Below are 21,941 nucleotides of genomic sequence, written 5' to 3' on the forward strand. Positions count from 1 at the left end.
GAGATGGGCCCTGGCTCCTGGAGTGCTAAGGGGTTCTCCTCAAAGCAATGGGGCTAATCAGACATCATTCAGAAAAGACTGCTCTGGCCACACATCAGAGCAGGAAAGGGCGGAAGTGGTCAGTGGCTGTTGACAGTCTCACCCAGACACAGATTCCCCATTAACTTACTTTGCCCAGCCAGGAGCACATGCGTGCAGATTTATGCTTTTAAAAATTGCTTTCCTTTGAATGTCACACTTAACAAGCTGGTAAGAAATTTATGCACTCGGTACATACTTATTTTTTATTAAGCATGTATAAAGTGCTTGATGGGGTAAGACAGTATGTTAGATGCTGGTGATACGGATGACCTGGCCATAGTGAACTTATTGGTTGATGGGACAAAAGTGATAAGTAAAGAGATGCTTGCCCTGAAGGTTCTGGAGGGAACCTGGTGGGATGCAGAGGGGGCAACCACAGGTGATCAGAATAATGAATGAAACACGTGTGTTTATATCGCATGCAACTTGTTGCTTGAAACCCTGCATGCATCGTGGGATGACCAACCCGAGCTAATTAGCATGAGGATTACTTAATATTGTTATCTTTTTTGATGAGAACATTTAAAATCGAAGAGTGACATGTTTCTGTGAGGATGGGAGTGGGTGATTATTCTAATCTGAATAGTCAAAGATGAGTATTTGCTCCCCAAACCGGAAGCAGGCACAGAGGGAGTGTACTGATTGAGAAAGTGGCACATGACAGATGATCCAGAGTGGGGTCAGGGACAGTGCAGGGAAGTCTGCATGTTTGAGAGGTCAGAATGGGCTGGGGTTGCCTTTCCATCTGCGCTAGGCAGCAGGGCATGGGGAAGTTTGCAATGGAAGGAGCATCCCTAAGTTTGTGCATGCATGCATTTCCTCTGATCACCTTTCATGCGTATTGAAGGCATGAGCCCACGAGCGAGAGGGGTCTTAAGCTATTGTTGTCTAATGGAAGGTGACAGCGACCTGGGCTAGGGGATGCTGTGGTGTGAATGTTGATGTGCTCTGGGACTTGTATGTTGAAACTGGACTAGTAAGATGTGGGGCTTTTGGAAAGTGATGAGGCCATGAGGTGGAACCTTACTAGATGGGATTCGTGTTCTCATCAGAGGGAACCTGTGAGGAGACAGAGAAGGCCCATCTGTGAGGAACCTGTCCTCAGCAGCTGCCACCTTGACCTTGGCAGTTCGAGTCACTCAGTGTTCACAGTGCATCTCCGCCATTAATAAACCTGCCTGGTCTGAAGTATTCTGTTCCAGCAGCGCAAATGCAGGAAGAGCGGAGGGAGGCAACCAGCAGGAGCATTGCGAAGGAGGTCGGCATTCTGAAGTCAGTTGCTAAATGGTGCACAAGTGTTTTGGGAAGGTCTTAGGTCCCTAGCTGGTTTATCTGGGTAGGGAGTGGTGCAATGAAGGTGAGAGCAAGCAAAAGACTAATGGAAACTCAATAACATCAGGCTTATTTTACTTTAAGATAATCTGTGAGACTGCCAGGTGGAGATGCCTGGGAAACAGTGGTCACACTGGTCTAAAGATACACGCTATGAATGTTCCTTAAATAGGAGCACATGCAGTGCTTGGGTGTGTAATGAAAGCCCAGCTGTTGTGAATTGTCACAGCTACCCCTTGGGGCCACCCAACACAACAAAGCCCAGATACATCAATGAAACCTATGTGTACAAATGTGAAATTAAGAGGCTTCTAAAATTTTCCTTAGCATATGGAGCAATAGGGAGTACAGGAGACTGGCAAAATGAGAATCCTTGGGAAGAGGTTAGGCTCAATTCAGTTCTAGGTAATTTTCACTGATCTACTATACTAGATTTTTTCTAGAATAATGACAATTGTGTATGTTTTTGTAACATTTCGTGGTTTTAGAACACTGGTACTGTTTTAAAGATAATCACAGAATATTTGTATTAGATAAAACCTTAGAGACGTTTGGAACCAACCACTTGTTTGATAGAGTGGGGAACTGAGGGTTAAACAGGTTGATGGTAGAGCTGAGAACAGAGCATCCACCTTTGACTTAAACGTGCTGTTCTGGGCCTGGTGCTGAGGCCCAACATGCTAATTCTCCACCTTTGAGCTCCAGCATCCCATATGAGTATTGGTTCATGTCCCGGCTGCTTTACTTCTGATCCAGCTCCCTGGTTATGGCCTGAGAAAGCAGCAAAAGACAGTCCAAGCCTTTGGGACCCTGCACCCATATGGGAGACCTGGAAGAATCTACTTGTTCCTGCAACTGTGGCCATTTGGGGAGTGAACTAGCAGATAGATCTTTCTCTCTCTATTTCTATCTGTAAAATCTGCATCCCCCCCAAATAAAGATAAAAACAACAACAATCAATACTGTTCCCTGTGCATGCCGGAATGAGAAGATGATCAAGGTCAACCTTTGCTCTTTGTGAAGTGGTGGTAGTGCGAGGTGCTGAATAGAACTGTTACCCGGCACCTAATCTTAGGGAAGGACACACAAAGGAAGCCTGTTGCCCCAGGAGATTGGGCCCTGGGTTGCTGATATCTTTGCTGCTGCTGCTGCTTTTTTTTTTTTTCTACAAAGATTTATTTATTTTTTATTGGAAAGTCAGATATACAGAGAGGAGGAGAGACAGAGAGAAAGATCTTCCATCTGATGATTCACTCCCCAAGTGGTCGCAACGACTGTAGCTGAGCCAATATGAAGCCAGGAGCCAGGAGCTTCTTCCAGGTCTCCCACATGGGTGCAGGGTCTCAAGGCTTTGGGCTGTCCTCGACTGCTTTCCCAGGCCACAAGCAGGGAGCTGGATGGGAAGCGGGGCTGTCGGGACATGAACTGGCGCTCATATGGGATCTTGGCGCGTGTAAGATGAGGACTTTAGCTGCTAGGTCACGCCGTGCCAGGCCCCCTAATATATCTTCTAAATTAAAATGAGACAAATGGCTATAGACTTCTTTCATTGAGGATTTTCAGCTACCTCTGGCTCAGTACTCTCTAGAGGCTTCCAGATAGTATGACAGTGTGGTGCAAATCTTTTCTTTGTTTCCATGAAATACAGCTCATGTACTATAAACATTAACTTTTAAAATGCAGAATGTGGTGGCTTCCTGTACAAAGAAATGTAACTATTAGCACTGCCCAGTTCCAGAATGTTTCCATCAGCCACAGAACACATTCCATGGCCGTTAGTAGTCATTGTTCTTTTGCCTCCCTTTGACTCCCGACTTTTGGTCTTCTTAGATTTGTCTGTTCTAGACGTTTCATATTAATAGAATAACCCAGACTATGCTAATGATGTTTTCAACATTCAGCCATATTGTTGTCTGTATCAGAACTTCATCACTTTTTATGACTGAACAATATTTCAATGTATGAATATACCTAATTTGAATATCCATATGTCAACATGTGGGCATTTGAGGTATTTTCATTCATTCATTATACCATGGTGTTGCTAGTGTAATTTGTTCATTTGCATTTTTTCTGAGGCCATTTTCCATTTTCTTGAGATAAGCCCAACACACAGACACACCAGATTGGTGGGTCACAGTTTTGTGTTGATGCTTAACTTTTGAGGAAAGAAAAGCTTTTCTATTTATAGTCCCACCAGCATGTTACAGTTCCATTAACATTGTATAAGAGTTTTAATTTGCCACTTCCTCATCACCTTGTTATTGTGAATTTAATGATCAGTATTCAGGTGTTTGCAAAATGGTATTTATTTGGTAGGTTTTATTTACATTTCACCAATAACTAATGGCATTGAGTATCATTTCATGTGCATTTGAACTATACATCTGTGTTGGAGAAATATCTATTCTTAACCTTTTTGTAAGTCTTAATTAGATTGCTTTATTGTTGTAGAGTTCTTTATGTATTATGTATGCACATCCTCCCTTATCAGATAAGTTATTTGAAAACATTAATTAATTCACTTTCATTAATTAATTAATTCACTTTCTTAATAATTTCCTTGGCAAAAAAAGTGAATTAATTTTGATGAGGTGCCATTTTTTTTCCTTAGTTATTCATTTGTTTTTATGTCATGTCTGTGAAACCATTGCTTCATCTACGGTCATGAAGATTTGTGCCAATTCTTTCTCAGCATTTTGTAGTTTCACCTCTTCCATTTAGGTCTCTCTCTATTCCATTTTGAGTTTTTCGTAGATGTGTTTGGGAGAAGAACTGAGGTTCCAACCTCATCTCTTCCTCTTTTTCTTTTCTTTTCTTTCTTTCTTCTTTTTGGTTTTTGGCAGTGTAGCTGCCTGTATGGGATCCTGGCACTTACAAGATGAGGATTTAACCAATGACCCATCATACCAGGCCCAGTTTATGTGTTTTAAATTTCTTCCAACAGTGTTTGCTAATTTTTTAAAAGATTTATTTATTTTTATTGGAAAGTCGGTTACAGAGAGGAGAGACAGAAAGGAAGATCTTCTATCCACTGATTCACTCCCTAAATGGCCACCATGGCTGCAGCTACGCCGACCCGAAGCTAGGAACCTGGAGCTTCTTCCAGGTCTCCCACATGGGTACAGGGTTCCAAGGCTTTGGGCTGTCCTCCACTGCTTTCCCAGGCCACAAGCAGGGAGCTGGATGGGAAGTGGAGCAGCTGAGGCACAAATCGGTGCCCATATTGAATCCCAGCACATGTAAGGCAAGGACTTCAGACACTAGGCTACTATTCCGGGTCCCCTCGTGTATCTTTTTAATCAGAAAAGGATGTTGGTTTTTGTCAAATAATTTTTTGCCTCTACTGAGATACTCATGTGGGTCTCGCACTTTTTATCTATGAATAAGGGTGTCATAATTCACCTTGGATTCCAGGATAAATACTACTTGATAATGATATACAGTTTTTTTGTATGATGATAGATTCAATTTGGTACTTCCTTCACTGAAATGCTGTATTTCTATCCATAAGATTCATTGATCTGCTTTTCTTGGGTTGCCTTTTTCTGGTTTGGGTATCAAGATAGCATCAAACTCACAGCATGAGTTAGGAAGCAAACTTTACTCTTCCAGTTTTTGAAAGAATTTGTGAGGCTTTGGTGTTAATTATTCTTCATACTTCCCTGGTAGACTTTACCGGTGAAACCATCTGTTCCTGGGCTTTTCTTTTTGGGAGTGTTTTGACTGTTAATTCAAATTCTTGTTATAGTTTAACAATCTGTTGATTATTTAGAGTGTGTTATTTGTAAACTCCACAAATTTCCTTCTATTATTATTTGTTGATTTCATTCCATTATGGTAAGAGCACATATTTTATATGACTTTCTTAAAATACAAAATCATTATTTTAAAATTTGAGAAACAGGGTGGGAGGTGCTCTACAGAATCAGAGAGTGAGCAAGCACATCTGTCCACTGGTTTACTACCCAGATGCCCACAGTCGCTGGGGCTAGACCAGGACAAAGCCAGGAATGGGGACTTAATCCAAGTCACCAATGTAGGTGGCAGGCATCCAGGTCCTTTGAGCTGTCATCTGCAGCCTTCCAGGGTGTATATTAGTAGGAAACTGGAATTGGGAGTGGAGCCAGTGTGCCAATCTAAACACTCCAATATGGGAGGTAAGGCATGTGAATGTCAGCTGACAGTGTAATTGCTGTGCTACATGTCTTCACTTACATGACCTCAATCTTTTTACATTTTAATTTTTTTTAAGGTGGACGAAGAGCTTGAGGGAGGAAAGGAGGGAGGGAGGAGGAGGAGAGAGAGAGATCTCTTCCCATTGCTGATTCACTCCCTAAATGCCTGGGATACTTAGGGTTGGATCAGGCCTAAGTGAAGAATTTGGCACGCCATCTGATCTCCCAAGTAGGTGGCAGTGCTTGCTCCATCACTGATGCCTCCCAAGAGGACATGTCAGCTGGAAGTTGTTTCCAAACAGGCTTGTTTGTGGCCTAACAAATCTATCAGAGGATGTTCCATGTGATTGGTTTTTGTTGGATGAAGTGTTTTGTAGGTATCTGTTAGTTTCTGATCAATTTGTAGCTTTGTTTGAGTCTTTTATTTTCTCACTTATTTTCTGTCTTGAAATCTTCTATTACTGTTAAATTTTATGTTCTTTTCAATTGTATCAATCTTTTTTCTTACATTTTGGCATGTTCATAATTTTTATTAGTCTTTGTATCATTTCAGAATATACTTTTTTAATCTCTTAAAATTATTTTTCTTAAGATTTATTTGTTTTTATTGGAAAGTCAGGTTGATACAGAGAAGGAGACACAAAGAGAAAGGTCTTCCATGTACTTGTTCACTCCCCAAATGGCCACAATGGTCAGAGCTGAACTGATCTGAAGCCAAGAGCCAAGAGTCTCTTCAGTGTTTCCCATGTGGGTGCAGTTCAAAAGATGTTGGGCCATCCTCCTCTGCTTTGCCTAGCCATAAGGAGGAAGCTGGATGGGAAAGTGGAGCAGCTGGGATACAAATTGTGCCCATTTGGGCTGTTGGAGTTTGTAGGTGGCAGATTAGTGAATTGAGCCATCATTCCAAGCCCCAACAATTCTACCTTAAAGTCTGTTTTGTCTGAAAACAGTATAGAGTAATTTCCCATTCATTTTAGTGGAAAATTTTATTGGATTTGCAATTCTTTATTTGGGAGCTTTTCTCTTGTGTTACCTGACTGCTGTCTAGTCTTGATGAGAAGTCAGCTGTGAATTTTGCTGAGAATCCCCTATACATGATGAGCCTGCAATTCCCAGGTTCCTTCCTGCTCCCTGCCTGTGATGTTTCCAGGTTTCATTCTCTGAGTTTACCCTGCCTATAACTCAGTACCTTGGGTGTATACATTCGTGTGGATATGTTAAGTCTCTTTTCCTTTATTTGAAGGGCAAAGTAAGAGACAGAAGAAGAGCTTCCATGCGCTGATTTACTCTGTAAATAGCTTCAACAGCCAGCATGGAGTCAGTTTCAAACCGAGAACCAGAATCTCCATCCTGGTCTCCCACATGAGAACCAGTGGCCCAAGGACATGGATCATATTCTGCTGCCTTTTTAGCAAAAAGCTGGATTAGAAGTGGAGTAGCCAGGATTTAAACTGGCCTTCTCAAATGTGATGGCCACATAGCCAGTGGTGGCTTAACCTGCTGTGCCACACCCATCACCCCTAGTGTTTTAATTTGGGAAGATTTTGTCATGATGTTTTCAAGTCATCTTATCATATATGAGACTGTTTGATGGTGTTGACACTGGTCTCTGAGGCTCAATTCTTTTTTTTTCATTTTTCTCCGTGTGCTTTAGACTGAATGATGTCAATTGATTTACTTTTTTAAGTTCACTGATGCTTTTTTCATATCTACTTTTAAGTCCACTTGATGAATTTCTAATTACAATAATTAATGCGATAGATGACGAAGTACAGCAACAGTGAATTTCCTTTCGTCATGGTCCTTTAAACTCCAGAGTTCCTGTTTCAAAAAAGCACAAACTTACTGTCGGCTTATTAATGTTCTCTGCTTGGTGGGATAGTACTGTCATGCTTCGGATTTTTAGCGATCTCTTCCTCCAGTTGCTTTATCTGCTAAAATGTGAAGTACTCCTGAAAGAGTGGAAAAATGGAATGAAAAGTTGTTTATTCTTATTTTTTTTGAAGATTTATTTATTTTTATTACAAAGTCAGATATACAGAGAGGAGAGACAGAGAGGAAGATCTTCTGTCTGATGGTTCACTCCCCAAGTGAGCCGCAACGGCTGGTGCTGCGCCAGTCTGAAGCCAGGAACTAGGAACCTCTTCCGGGTCTCCCACGCAAGTACAGGGTCCCAAAGCCTTGGGCCGTCCTCGCCTGCTTTCCCAGGCCACAAGCAGGGAGCTGGATGGGAAGTGGAGCTGCCGGGATTAGAACCGGCGCCCATATGGGATCCCGGCGTGTTCAAGGCAAGGACTTTAGCCGCTAGGCCACGCAGCCAGGCCCAAAGTTGTTAATTTTTGTGCATAGAATGGAAGTCTACATATAGTTTTGGCATAGTTGGGATTTTCATGAACTTCTCAAATACTCCACATATGCATGTATTACATTTTTATACAAATAAGCCTATCTTGTCATTCTGTGAGGTACAGTAGGTACCGTATGAGGACAAGATGTGGGGCTTCTCAGGGATGGTTCACGTTGACTGTTTTGTATTTCTAAACTTAGTTGTATAGTTCGTGGTCATCTGTTGAAAGCTGGACATTTAAAATCCCATAAAGTGGCAACTCTGGAATTCATATCCTTTCCTTTTCCAGAAGTTAATTACAGCTGGCGATTTGGGCATGGACTTTCCTAACTAATGCTGTAAAACGTGTATTCTTTGTTGTGTGTGGTCATGGAAGTCTCAACTATGTTAATGGAGTGTTCAGCTAGGGACTAGAAAGGAATTTCCTTAAATGCCTGGAGCCACTCATTCTCCTGCCTACCAACACCACCCCTGTGTCTGCTTGAACACGCCTCCTCCATGTGGCAGGAAATTACAACCTTGCTTTAGCTTTCACTTCCTTCTTAGGGCTGAGGTCAGCCGGAGGTGAGGGGTCAGGACCGCCTCAGGCCTGTCCTGAACATGGCACAATCTCTCTCCTGCATGAGCTTTTCTGGAGTTCGACGCTTCCTGTATCCGTCTCATGCCCAGATTTTTCTTTGATCAGCTTCCTTTTTGTGTGAACTGTTGCCATTGCCTTAGGTAGCTACCAATTCCAACAGTTGCTGCCGATGTTTTCAGCCCCAGTGGAATGTTGTTCGCAGTGAGTGAATGCTGAATCACCAGTTAAGCAGGCACCTGAGGTGTTCCAGGGATGGTCCCAGACAAGCCAGATGACAAATGTCTCTGGCCAAAGGGTGTTTGGGAAGCTTTAGATTCCTCTGTCCCTTGTGTGATTGTGAAGCTGTTGGTTTTCAGGTCTGCTTCCCATCACAGGAAGAAGTGACCGGTTAGCGCCAGCTAACATGCAGTAATTTTTGAAACAATGCAAGTTTCTTGGGTTTTGCAAGCATCTGGTTATTTTCGCAAGCTCTGTTGAAGTTCGAATTTACCTCTGCTACTTGTGTGTGTCATGTGTATGAAGAAGTGATCATATGTGGGTCCTTACTCTACTTTGCCTGTAATGTTCAGCCTTTTCCTTGAAACACAAGGGGCAATGTCTTCATTTATTATGTAAACAATGTACTACCAACAAACATGCACAAAAACTCTGTTGATAGTCTTAATCATCTAACACAGCAATGGTTCTTTTTAAATATTATTTTTTGAGATAACTTTTTAAAAAGATTTATTTTACTTTTTATTGGAAAGGCAGATTTACAGAGAGGAGGAGAGATGGAGAGAAAGATTTTCCATTGCTGGTTCACTCCCCAACTGGCCACAATGGCCGGAGCTGTGTCAATCCGAAGCCAGAAGCCAGGAACTTCTTCCAGGTCTCCCATGCAGGTGCAGAGTCCCAAAGCTTCGGGCTGTCCTCAACTGCTTTCACAGGCCACAAGCAGAGAGCTGGATAGGAAGCAGAGCCACCAGGATTAGAACTGGCACCCATATGGGATTCTGGCTTGTGCATGGCGAGAACTGTAGCTGCTAGGCTACCTCACAGGGCTCAAGATAGCGTTTTTAATATATATCACAGTCACAGGCTTATTGGCTCCATTAAATAAAGAGTTCAATAGGGCATGGTCCAGCAATAAAACAGGCTAGGGCTACACACAGTAACCAAAGGAAAGGAGGTTGGTTTAGTTTCAATCGCATAAAGTAAATTTTAAAATAGTTACATAATCATTAAAAATGGAATAACATTTAATTCCTATCAACTGGTTTGACAGATACTTAAAGTCTGAGAACACACTGTATTTGCAGTGTGTCTGATACACACAGGCATTTCATTCTTTAAAATTTTATCTCCCTCATGTAAGGGAGAACATGACGTATTAGTCTTCTTGTGTCTGGCTTCCACAAAATCTTGTTCTGATAAAAATGTGTTTTTTATTGGTACATTGAATACTTTTAGTACTATTACAATCATAGGCTGGATTTATATTCTTTTGCTATTTTTATTTTGAAAGAGAGAGATTTCTTTAATGCATTAGATCACTCCACAAATGACTGCAACAGCCAAGGCTGGGCTAGGACCAAAGCCAGGGACCTGGAATTCCATCTGAGTCTCCCACCTGTGAGTGAGCCAGTAAACACACATCTCTCTTTCTCTCTCTCGTCTCTCTCTCTCTCTCCCCCCGCCCCCCGTTCTCTCTGTAAGTTTGCCTTCCAAATAAAAAGATCATCTTTTACTAAAAATAGAAATTATTTCCTTAGGGTAACTTCTGCATGATAACATAAACTCTCAAAGGCCACAAACCTGTTATGCTTCAGTTACTTGGAAAGAATTGCATGAATTTATGTTTTCATCAATAATGTATGTATCTATTTATGGCCCAATTCAAATTAGCATCACTTAAAAATATAACTGATGAAAAATTTAGAGTCATTAGTGAGCTTGAATGACTTATGCCTTCTGGTTGAATGTGGATCATCTATTCTTGTGATCTTAAAATGTGTTAGAGCTGTCCTGTGAAGAGTAGTTGATACTGTTTTCCCTTCCGAAAAAATAAGAGCTTGTTATGTAGTATCATGGCAAGTTGAAATCACTTATGAGTTGTTTTCCTTAATATTAACATATCTCTTAATCTTTGCTATAATGTTGAGAAGAACCAATATCTTTTTGTTGCACCAGTAACAAAAACGCTTTTTTTCCAATTTCCTAGAAGCTAGTAATAGCACATCTTTCAGGTGGTCCCAGAAAAAAAAACACACACCTTAATCCAAGATAAAATTAAGCATTAATGACTTTTGGTAATGTATTGTATGCTAATGTTTTGAGGTTAACATTTTAAAAGTTATGATGCACAAGCAAGCTTAGAATGTGTCCTTTCAAATCCAAAATTTTCTTACTTATTAGTTGCACAAAGGAAAACTTTGCATAGAGTTGGTGACTTTCTATCAATTCCACAACATTGTTTTTCTTCCCAACTTAGTGTTATTTTTCCCCCCCAGTTTAAGGCCGATCCCCCTGCTGTGACATTTGGGCTATCTGGTGAGACGGATGACATATTTAAGATACAACCAGATGGACTTCTGTATTGTGTACGAGCCCTGGACAGGGAAATGAGAGCCGTCCACCATCTTCAGGTGAGCTGGGACCAGACAAAAGCATGTGACCTGGATTGTGTTGCACCCTTTGGTCCTACAAGTGTTACCTAGAAGTGTCGCCTTCTTGCCTTGTGTCCTGTGGCAGTGCTCCCAACATTCCCAGCATGCTTTGCCAGTTGCATCTATTTCTTACAAACTGCAGAGAGGCATGGTCAAAATTTAAAACGTTTAGTTAGTTAGCTTTTGGGAAACCATAGTGAGAAGGCGAGAAACACACACACACACACACACACACACACACACACACATCAGTCCATCATCTCCTGTTGATTCACTCCCATATAGTTTCAGTAGCTGGAGTTGGGCCAGGCTGGAGCCAGGAGCCAGGGGCCAGCAACCTTCTCCAGCTGTCCCATGTGAGGGTCAGGGATTTAGGTGCTTGAACCATAATCTGCTGCCTCTCAGACACATAATAGGGATCTGGATCACAACAAGATGAGCCAGAATTCAAACTGGGATTGGGATGTGAGCATCCCAAGTGACAGTTGAACACACTGTGCCATAACACCTGCCCCCAGAGTAACCTAATTTACACAGTCAATCCCCTCAGGTGGTGTTACTCACAAATGCTGTTTCTATACTCAAGCTCATAGGTCCAAACCAAGCCAATACTTATCTGATACTTCACTGGGACTGTCCCTTTGGCCATTGTGTGGCTCTACCCAACACCCTGGGCAGAGTGGGTACTGGATTGGGCTCCTTTGGGCCTTGGAGGAAGCACAGGGAACCAGTGGTCAGAGGCTGAGCCTTCTCCCTGTCTTGTCCCATTCGTTTTCACGGTTAGCATCCGAATTCCTGGGAATGGTGGAGAGCTGACTGTGAGCAAGGGCAAGCTGGCTGCTGTTGCCTGGCCCCTGCTGCTGGGGGCTCGGCATGGGAGCCAGCGTAACGCTCTGCGAGAGGCCAGGGGTATTTGTGGTCTCAGGGTCAGAGTGCTGTGATGTCAGTAGCTCAAGACACCTAGAAGAGAAGCATGTCAAGTGTCCAGCACACCCAACTGGAGAGCTGCTGCCATGAACAGCCAGGCTCAACCCATTGGGTCCTTATTCTAAGCAGTTCCCAATTGGGGATTTTGTGGGTTCTTTTCCCCCCAAAGGCACCTGATCTGCCCTCCTTCAAGTGACTTCAGGTTATATGTTTTGAATTGCAGCTTCACCAAGGTGGTTTCCTTTTCTTCAACATCAGGTTGTAGCCCTGGACAGTCATGGAACTGTAGTGGAGGGCCCAGTCCCCATCACTATAGAAGTGAAGGACATCAACGACAATCGACCCATGTTTCTCCAGTCCAAGTATGAAGGCTCAGTGAGGGAGAACTCCCGCCCAGGTAACAGGCATGGGCCTGGAGACACTGATGGAGAGATGGAAGGGTATTGGGTAAAAGGGTGTGATTCATGTGGCTAAGAGCCATGACCATAGTGCGCATTAAACCCTTGCTATCATTGAAATTTCACTCTGAACTTCTGGGAGTTGATTTGTTATCCCTGTTGCTCTAGAGCAGGCCTTTTTACCCTTGTCACCATGGAAATCTTAGCCCTGCTCTATTTCTTTTCTTGAGAGCTGTCTCATGCATGGTCAGACATTTATCAGCTCCGCTTATCTATACCCACTACGTGTCTGGAGAAACCTCTTCCCTCCCAAATTGTGACAATACAGATGTGTCCAGATGTGTCCTCTGGTAGAGAATAAGCCACTGTGGAAAAATCTGTCTCAGGGTGAGTTTTGAGATTTGTTAGAGATCCAGGTCACTCTGAGGAGGTGAGCTCACTTTCCCAGTTCTTGGAGGACCATATGTGATCATGGTCATTGTAGGCTGCTCTAAGGAGGTGAGCTCATTTTCCTGTGTTCTTTGAGGACCATGCATGATCATGGTCACTGCTGGTACCCGTGCCTTCTTTTTTCTTGGCTGATATCCATCACACAGTTCTGGCTCATAGCTTCTCCATGTTGTATTGTTCTTACACCATCACTTCTACGAGAGTCCTCCATGAAGGTATAAGGGTAGAAGGCACCTGTACAGGAGCACCACATCCTAACAGCACACAGTAGCAGGGAATATCAGACCTCTGAGTTTTGGGAAAGAAGTCTTGGACATTTCCATCAGGAATCTCTTAATGCTACTCTCTTTTCCTTGTCTTGGCTCTCCACAACTGAGTATAAAAAGAATTCTTCCATTTTATTTTGAGGAAAAATTTCACTCTCCCTGTTCCTGAGGCTGCTTGCCAAATCTCACCCACAGGGTGTTTTGTACTGATATTCTCCAGGTCTTTCTTTGCAAATTTCTTTAATGGATGGATTTAATAGAAAACAATTGGATTCTCATGTCATTTTGGCATTGATTCTGTGACACATGTCACTTTTGTTGATACATATGAAGAAAATTTAGCCTCACAGGGCATATAGGTAACTGAGAAAGACCATTTTGATTGTGTTTCTGATAACTGTGAGCATTATTTGACACTATGCCAACATTCAGCAAGTATTAGTTGCAATATGGAATCTGAAAATCTGTCAGTGACACAGTGTATACTCATTTATACTAACATTCATTAATGAGTGAATCTTTTCTATGTGCATGGTTTTTAAGTCCACAAACCCTTTGGGATGGTCTCAGGGATTCCCATAGGTCCCTGGAATACACTTTTTTAAAAATTTAATTTCTTTTTTTATTATATTTTTGACAATCTTTATATAGTTAATTAGGGTAAAAAAGGTTCAAGGGCTATAGGGAAGTGAGTAAGACTATTATTTCCATATTGTTTCCTTCATGTTTAAAGGGGGGTATTAAGGGAGAAGGCGCACCCAATTTCCCACCCTCCCCAGGTCCCGGATGTAGGGCATGCTCCGAGGTTCTTGCTCAAGTGATTTTGATGGTTCATCAATTATGAATCGCTGCCAATCTTGCCACTCCAAGCACAATGAGGTCTTTGAAGAATCCACTGATTGGCATATGGACTACACTTTGAACAATGCTATCCTGAGGAGGGCATCAGCATCAAGATTTATCTTCCCAGTGACATGAATATGGAACATTATATCCTATTTCATATGCTCTTTTAGGAGGCCAAAGGTGATTGGTTGGTTTGGTTTTCAATGACAGTCTTTGTTCATCTGCTTTGGTTTGTCCAACAGGAAAGCCCTTCATGTATGTCAATGCCACAGACCTGGATGATCCTGCCACTTCCAATGGCCAGCTTTTCTATCAGATTGCCATTCAGCTTCCCAAGGTTAATGATGTCATGTACTTTCAGATCAACAACAAAACAGGGGCAATATCGCTTACCCTGCAGGGTGAGTCAAGGGAAGCACTCCTGGAACAGTCTGGGTCAGAGAAAAGAGCTCTGGTCTGACGCCTCCAGAGTCATTACTGTTTCTCTTCTCTGCTTCCTACAGGGTCTCAGCAATTGGATCCCACTAAGAATCCATCCTACAATCTGGTGGTGTCTGTGAAGGACATGGGAGGCCAGAGTGATAATTCTTTTAGTGATACCACATCTGTGGATATTCTGATAATGGAGAACATCTGGAAAGCACCAGAGCCTGTGACTGTTATAGAAAACTCAACGGATCCTCACCCTTTCAAAATCACTCAGGTAATACATCACAGCCAGAACCTTCTAGATAAATGGCCTTGCTTTGTGGAAACTTGTCCTCATGGTCTTCATTTTTGTACATTTACTAGACATGCTTTTTGCATAACATAGTTATAAAGAAAATTCAGCAGTCTCTGAAGTTTATAGCATGGGCAGAAAACTTGGATTCAGGCATGCATCTGAGCTTTCAAAGAAAATTTGATTCACCCTCACCTTAAAAACTGAAAACAGAAATATTTGTTGTTCCCTGACCGGAATGTGAGGCATGACTCTCAGAGCACACATCATACACATGTACATGGTTTGAATTTGAAATTGCCAGTTTTTAAAGGACTGCTTCTCAATCTTGTGCGAAAAATGTTAACCCAACCAAGTCACCCCCTTGGAGGCAGAGATAGCACTGGCCACTCACTGGTTAAAACAGCCTTGACTTTAGAGACACTCCTGTTCCATCCCCTGTGTGTGTCTCTCCAACTTCCATTCAAATATTCCTGCTTCCTCCTCCTCAACTGTACCTACCTGAAATCTGCTACATGCAGATCTAATACTTTCTGGAAGTTCCGGAGGTTACTGGGCTGAAAGTGGTGGGTTAGTGGGAGAGCCCTAGATTTGGAAGCAGCTGATCAAAACCATGTTCTTTTTCTGTTACTTTAGGGATTTATTTCAAACAAGTAACAAAACTATCTCAATCTCAATTTCCCATCAATAAAATGGGGATAATAACACATCTCATGTTTTTTTATGATGATTAAATGAAGCAGTACCTGTGAAAGTGGAGAAAGAGTATTATATTATAAACAGGTACCAATCTATTGTTCCCCTGTGATTAAGAAGATGATGCTATTGCTGTTGCTAAAAACTCTGGAATGGCCCCATACAGTTGTATCTTTTGTAGAGTGTAAAGGTCTTCTACTTACTTAATGTTGAATCAAATACACACACATACATATACATATATACACACACATATATATATGATATACATGTGTATATATACACACACATATGATATGCATGAGTTTTATATACATACATATGTATATAAATGAACTAGCTTTAGAACTTCGGGGAAATCACATTTTTTGAAGTGCTCATTTGCAAAATGGGACCATAGGATTATGTGAGGATTGAATGAGCATACATCAAAATATTTACAATTGTGTTTTGTTTGTGGTGAACGCTTAGAGGTTAGTGTTAGAATGTTAGTGATCCTGGGCTCTGTCTATGCAGCAAAAAGCTCAATCTCATAGCAGAGTTTTATTTTTATAAGGTTGTTTGCCAAACAACTCCAGGTAGTTTTTCTTACTCCTGAAGTTTTTAATCCTAAAGATTCAGAAGCAGAATGAGCTTTCCTTGTGAGCCATTTGTCTTAGAGGAGTTCAAAGGTTCCCTCCTGCTCTTACTCCTCTCCAATGGTGATTTTGAAAGATTGCCATACATCACAGCTTCATCCTCAGACAGTGCTTGCTGAAAAGTCCATTTTGTTTCCTAAATGGATATTTCATGGATATGACTCCTTCATGGTCAGACTTCTAATGCACACAACCCACAAACTCCTTAGAGGATTTATGAAGATTTGTTTAAAAGAAGAAAAATTCCGTGCTGTGGTTTTCTTGAATAATGTAAATTTTTTAATAGGTTATTTTATGTTGGAAGTGGAAAATGTAGTTTTATTGTTTCAAGAAGTCATCAGTTCACAAACAGGGCTGTCAGAAATTGAAAATTGAGAACTGAAAATCATTTATTTCCTTTCCAGTTTTCTTGATCCACCCAAATATATCCTCATTATAGTCCACTTTTGGCCCCTTAGGTGCAGTGGAATGATCCAGGCGCACAGTATGTTCTAGTTGAAAAAGAAAAGCTGCCAAGGTTTCCATTTTCAATTGACCAGGAAGGAAACATTTATGTGACTCAGCCCCTGGACCAAGAAGAAAAGGAGGCAGTGAGTATAAGAGGGAGAGTTGCACAGGCAATAGGATAAAGTCCAATGGTCACCTACAGTTGAGAGCAAAACTGATTGTACAAAAAAAAAAAAAAAAAAATCTGGTCTGCATCCCATTGCATTGTTGGATTTCAAAGACACAGTTGTTTGACAATTTCCTCACACATCTAACCCATTTCATTTTATTCTTATTTCCTATTGTGTAACTAAATTGAAAATAAGGGGTTACATGATATAAAAATGAAACCATTCCTTTCTCTGCCCTTAAGAAAGGATAGTTGAAAGAGTCTTAACTCCAAGCTTCTTGTTTCAGTATGTTTTTTATGCAGTTGCAAAAGACGATGATGGAAAACCGCTTGCCTTTCCATTGGAAGTACATGTGACTGTTGAAGACATCAATGATAATCCACCCACATGTCCATCTGCAGTGACAGTATTTGAGGTCCAAGAGAATGAAAAATTGGGTAAAAAAAGAGCTGTTTTGTGCTGTGTAACTGTCCTCCCTGTGTTAGCTCTGTAACCCTTTCTCTCTGTTGGGTAAAAGGTGATAGGTAGACATAACTGGGATCATAGAGGTCCCGTGTACCTTTGCAATCATGCAGGTACAGTATTTTTGGATCAAAAATGTATTTGGGTAGAATTCTTTTTTACAAAGTTTTATTTATTTTATTGGTTGCTTTGAAAGCAGAGGGAGGGACGGAGTGTATGTGTGTGTGTGTGTGTGTGTGTGTGTGTGTGTGTGTGTGTGTGTGAGAGAGAGAGAGAGAGAGAGAGAGAGAGAGAGAGAGAGAGAATATCTCCTTTCTGTTGGTCCACTCCCAAAATACTCAACAACCATGGCTGGGCCAGGTCAAAGTTGAGTCTGGAATTTAATCAAGGCCTCCCATGTGGATAGCAGGGATCCAAGTACTTGGATCAAGTTCCACTGTCTCCAAGGTACATCAGTAGGAAGCTGGAACAGGGAGTGATGCTGGGAATAGAACCCAGATATTCTGATGTGGCATGCAGATGTACCAAGTGGCATCTTATCATTATTAAGCCCAACTACTGTCTTTCTTCCTCCTCTTTCCTCTTCTCCTCTCTCCCATTATTCTGCTTATTCTTTTAAAGTTTTTATTGGAATGTGAATATATTGGGAGATAGGATTTATAAAGAAGTGATTAAGGTAAAATGAGGTCCTTACAAGGGTCCTTAATTCCCAGTAATGATGTCCTTATAGAAAGGGAAAAGTGGATGCAGAGGAGTGTGGCGGGAAGAGAGTATGAAAGCTTTGGGGACAGAAGAGAGCCTTCCCTGAAAGCCAAGGGGAGAGGCTGCAGAGCAAACCAACCTTGACCTCCAGAACTCAGAGAGAATGAACTCCTGTGGTTGATGTCACTCAGTTCATGACACTAAAAGGCAGCTTTAGCAAACTGATACATTACAGCATTCAACCCATAATGCTGTGGAAAAGGTCACAGAATCAAAGTGAACCTGAAAGACTGTGTCTCCTACATAGAAGTTTTGGGTGGAATTTTCTAGAAACCTGCTTATCCAGCAAAACCATATGTTAAAAATAAAAAGAAAAAAAATTACCTAGAGCCTTTAATGAGTGGATTTTCTCTTTTCAATAGGCAGCAATATTGGGACCTTTACTGCCCATGACTTGGATAAGGAAAACACTCCCAACAGTTTGTTAACATACCAGATTGTGGAACAAGTTCCCCAAATTCCTGTAGATGGGCTCTTCCTGGTTGAAAAATTTGAGGGGAAGTTCCAGTTAGGAAAACAGTCCTTGAAGAAACAAGATGCTGCTCAGTACAATGTAACAGTAGAAGTGTCTGACAAAGGTTAGTATTGCACTTGCTACCGTGAGACAACTGTTTTCCTTCCAGTTCTGTTCTCTTAGGATCCTTTGACTTAAGGAGGCCATTTCCTATGTCCTTGTGAAATACAGAGATGGCAGTGCCATGGAGGCCTTGCAATATGGCTCAGGCAACACGGTGGTGTTGGCTGGGTCCTCGGAGGAAGGTGCCAAGAGGGCACTGGTATGTTTTATTAGAGGATGCCTTTGAGACAAAATGGGAAGAACAGAGGGCATTAGGAGAAGACTGGGAGAACCTGCAGGCCATAACACAAGCCTGACCTGAGTGAGGGAGAGTTGGGAAAGGAAGCTGGTAGGAATGCCCTAGACCACTGGGAAGTCTACTGACAATTTGTCATAGCAGTCAGGAAGTATGATATGGGCCATCACAGGAGAATTTTCTGCTGTCTCTAAGAATGTACCTGCCTTGGCATCACTTCTGGCCTCAGTCAACTGGCTGTGGGTGTCCCGGGGACGCGAGGTCCCAGCGTAAACACAGCACTGTAAGTCTGAGCACAGCTGTGGGGCTGCCATCGATGCATATCCCAACTGTTGGAGGACGAACTTTCTTATGGCCATCATGATTATAATGGGAAAATAACTGTGTTTCTCATTTTTTCCTTTTAGAGTACTGTGTGAAGGTAGGGAAGAATTGCATCTTTTTAAAGTTTTATTTTCTGTCTGCTTCTAGTGGACCTTATTTATTTATTTATTTATTTATTTATTTATTTATTTATTTATTTATATTATTGGAAAGCCGGATATACACAGAGGAGGAGAGACAGAGAGGAAGATCTTCCATCCGATGTTTTCACTCCCCAAGTGAGCCGCAACGGGCCGGTGCTGCGCCAATCCGATGCCAGGAGCCAGGAACCTCTTCCAGGTCTCCCACGCGGGTGCAGGGTCCCAAGGCTTTGGGCCGTCCTCAACTGCTTGCCCAGGCCACAAGCAGGGAGCTGGATGGAAGTGGAGCCGCCGGGATTAGAACCGGCGCCCATATGGGATCCCGGGGCTTTCAAGGCGAGGACTTTAGCCGCTAGGCCATGCCGCCAGGCCCAGACCATATTTATTTTTTAAGATTTTTTTTTTGTTTGGTAGGCAGAGGGAGAGGAAAAGAGAAGAGGGGATGGAGGGAAGCAGAAGGAGGAGAGAGAGAGATTATCACAATGATGTTGGCTATGCCAGACTGAAGCCAGGAGTCTGTAGCTTCTTCCAGGTCTCCGACATAAGTGCAGGTGCCAAGAATTTGGGCATTCTGCTGATTTTCAAGCACATTAAGTGAAAAGCATAACTGAATTGGAAGTAAGAAGCTTAATTAATTGGATTAAAAATGGAGCAGCCAGGACACAGAACACTAGCTTTGCGGGCAGCAGCTTAACTGGCTGTTCTACAATGCTAGCTCCCTACTTGAACATTTGATGACATCCCACCACTATTTCCCACTCTTTATACACTTTCACAGCAAGCTATTTTTAAAAGATTTATTTGTTTTTATTGGAAAGTCAGATATACAGAAAGGAGGAGAGACAGAGAGGAAGATCTTCCATCTACTAATTCACGCCTCAAGTGGCTGCAGTGGCGGAGCTGAGCCGCCTGAAGCCAGGAGCCAGGAGACTCTTCCAGGTCTCCCACGCAGGTGCAGAGTCCCAAGGCTTTGAGCCATCCTCCATTGCTTTCTCAGGCTACAAGCAGGGAGCTGGATGGGAAGTGGGGTCGCTGGGACACAACTGGCTCTCATATGGGATCCCAGTGCGTGCAAGGCAAGGATTTTAGCTGCTAGACTATGGCATTGGGCCCAGAGCAAGCTATCTTTTAATCCTGGTTAGATCATAAGACCCCTGCAGATGTCTAATAAACAGCATATCTTCTCAAACAGTCGAACACATTATTAGGCAAAAGTGCATGGACACACAAATATACAGTGATTTTAAGAGAAAGATTGATTTACAGGGTACACAGAAGAGCGTGGAAGGTCAAGAAACTTTTGTGGGGTTACTGAGCACGAGATCATAGATTGTCACATAATTAAGTATTGTTGTACTAATAGCATTCCCCGGAATGCCCAGGGAAGCCTTTCTGGAAGGATAGTTTCATAGTGGATTTTGAGGACTGTTTGAATTGTGTCATTCACAGAAACTCATTCACAGAAACACTGGCCTGACTTATCAGAAACAATCCTTATCTAGGATGCAGGCATGTGGAGGGCAATGGGATGCCCAGGAAAACATTCAAGTCTGTGTTCAGTCCCTGCCTCCACCTTGGTGACCTGCTTGTGCTGTGCAGGCAGGGAGCAGGGAAAGCTCTTTTCCATGTAGATTGCAAGTTGATTGTGAAGTCATGGCAATAGCTGTCATTTCATGTGCTTTTTTTCTTGCTGATTTCTGATCTTAATACATGATTTTGAGTGAAAATTTCTGTGATATGACTTTGGTTTTCAGATTTCAAGACCCTCTGTCTTGTGCAAATCAACGTTATTGATATCAATGATCAGATTCCCATCTTTGAAAAGTCAGATGTGAGTAATTGTCATTGTTCATTTTTTTTCCTTTGCTTTGGTTGTGTTACCTGACCCTGACTTCTGGGAAGAAGATACAGAAATTGTTTGGGGAAAATGCCAGATTTTACAGTGCACTGATAACATACCAAGATACCATCTTCAGTGCAAATCCATAGGAATAGTAACATTTACTGTTATTGCATCTGGGAACAACCATCATAAACTCCTGCCAAACTTCATTTGTTCCCAAGGCTACTTAAAGGCTGTGACCGAAGGGAAAGGAGTTGAAAAGCCACTTGGAGTTTGTCATCATCTATTTTGTGCATAGTAAGACAATAAGGTGCTGCTTAGCCTTAAATAGTATTGTTTTGTTTTAAAAAGTAGTATTTGGAATATCAGCAGCTGAAAGTTGTTTCACAATAATGGGATAAGAAAAACGAAAGAAAGGGATGAGTCTCTGGTTTGAGCTGAAGAAAAATGGCTCATGTGAGAGTCAGGAGAGCTGGGCACAGACAGAAAAAGATCAATTTGGGACATCAAGAAAAATGCAGGTGACTCTTTCCTTGTCGATGGTATGGGCTTAAGACTTGGTGATGGCATTGTCCCTGTTTGAATGGACCTCTCTGTTTATTTGCAAGGGGGTAGCGCAACTCATTTGTTAGGTTCTGTTTGAAGCAGTTGAGGCATTCCAGAACCCTGTGTAAGGATATTCATAAATCCAATCAGGGATACGGCGGTGATAAAGTAGAGAATTGATTTCTATGGAGGTAAGAGGTGTAACTGAATGTATCTCGTATCACAGAGACTGAGATTAAGCAAGCAGGGCATAAAGAACCTGTTGTTCTTAGCATCCATTTTCTTCAGTATCCTATCTTTTCCCCGAGTCATGATCCCACTGCATTT

General features: G+C 42.1%; 1 protein-coding gene across 3 annotated transcripts in view; it reads left to right on the plus strand.

The window, feature by feature from the left end:
• Positions 1 to 21,941, plus strand: part of CDH17 (cadherin 17) — an 88,066-nt gene that overhangs the window by 36,239 nt on the left and 29,886 nt on the right. For 2 of the 3 annotated variants that reach the window (XM_058668793.1, XM_004597232.2), the window contains exons 4-11: positions 11,011 to 11,145; positions 12,352 to 12,490; positions 14,296 to 14,454; positions 14,557 to 14,756; positions 16,567 to 16,698; positions 17,012 to 17,162; positions 18,312 to 18,527; positions 20,980 to 21,056. In XM_058668793.1, the coding sequence (XP_058524776.1) occupies positions 11,011 to 11,145; positions 12,352 to 12,490; positions 14,296 to 14,454; positions 14,557 to 14,756; positions 16,567 to 16,698; positions 17,012 to 17,162; positions 18,312 to 18,527; positions 20,980 to 21,056 (1,209 nt within the window). Of the gene's footprint in view, positions 1 to 11,010; positions 11,146 to 12,351; positions 12,491 to 14,295; positions 14,455 to 14,556; positions 14,757 to 16,566; positions 16,699 to 17,011; positions 17,163 to 18,311; positions 18,528 to 20,979; positions 21,057 to 21,941 lie in introns of those variants that run through there. The other variant, XM_058668794.1, reaches the window with a different exon arrangement.

This window comes from Ochotona princeps, chromosome 9, assembly GCF_030435755.1.
Source record: "Ochotona princeps isolate mOchPri1 chromosome 9, mOchPri1.hap1, whole genome shotgun sequence".
Lineage (NCBI taxonomy): Eukaryota > Metazoa > Chordata > Mammalia > Lagomorpha > Ochotonidae > Ochotona > Ochotona princeps.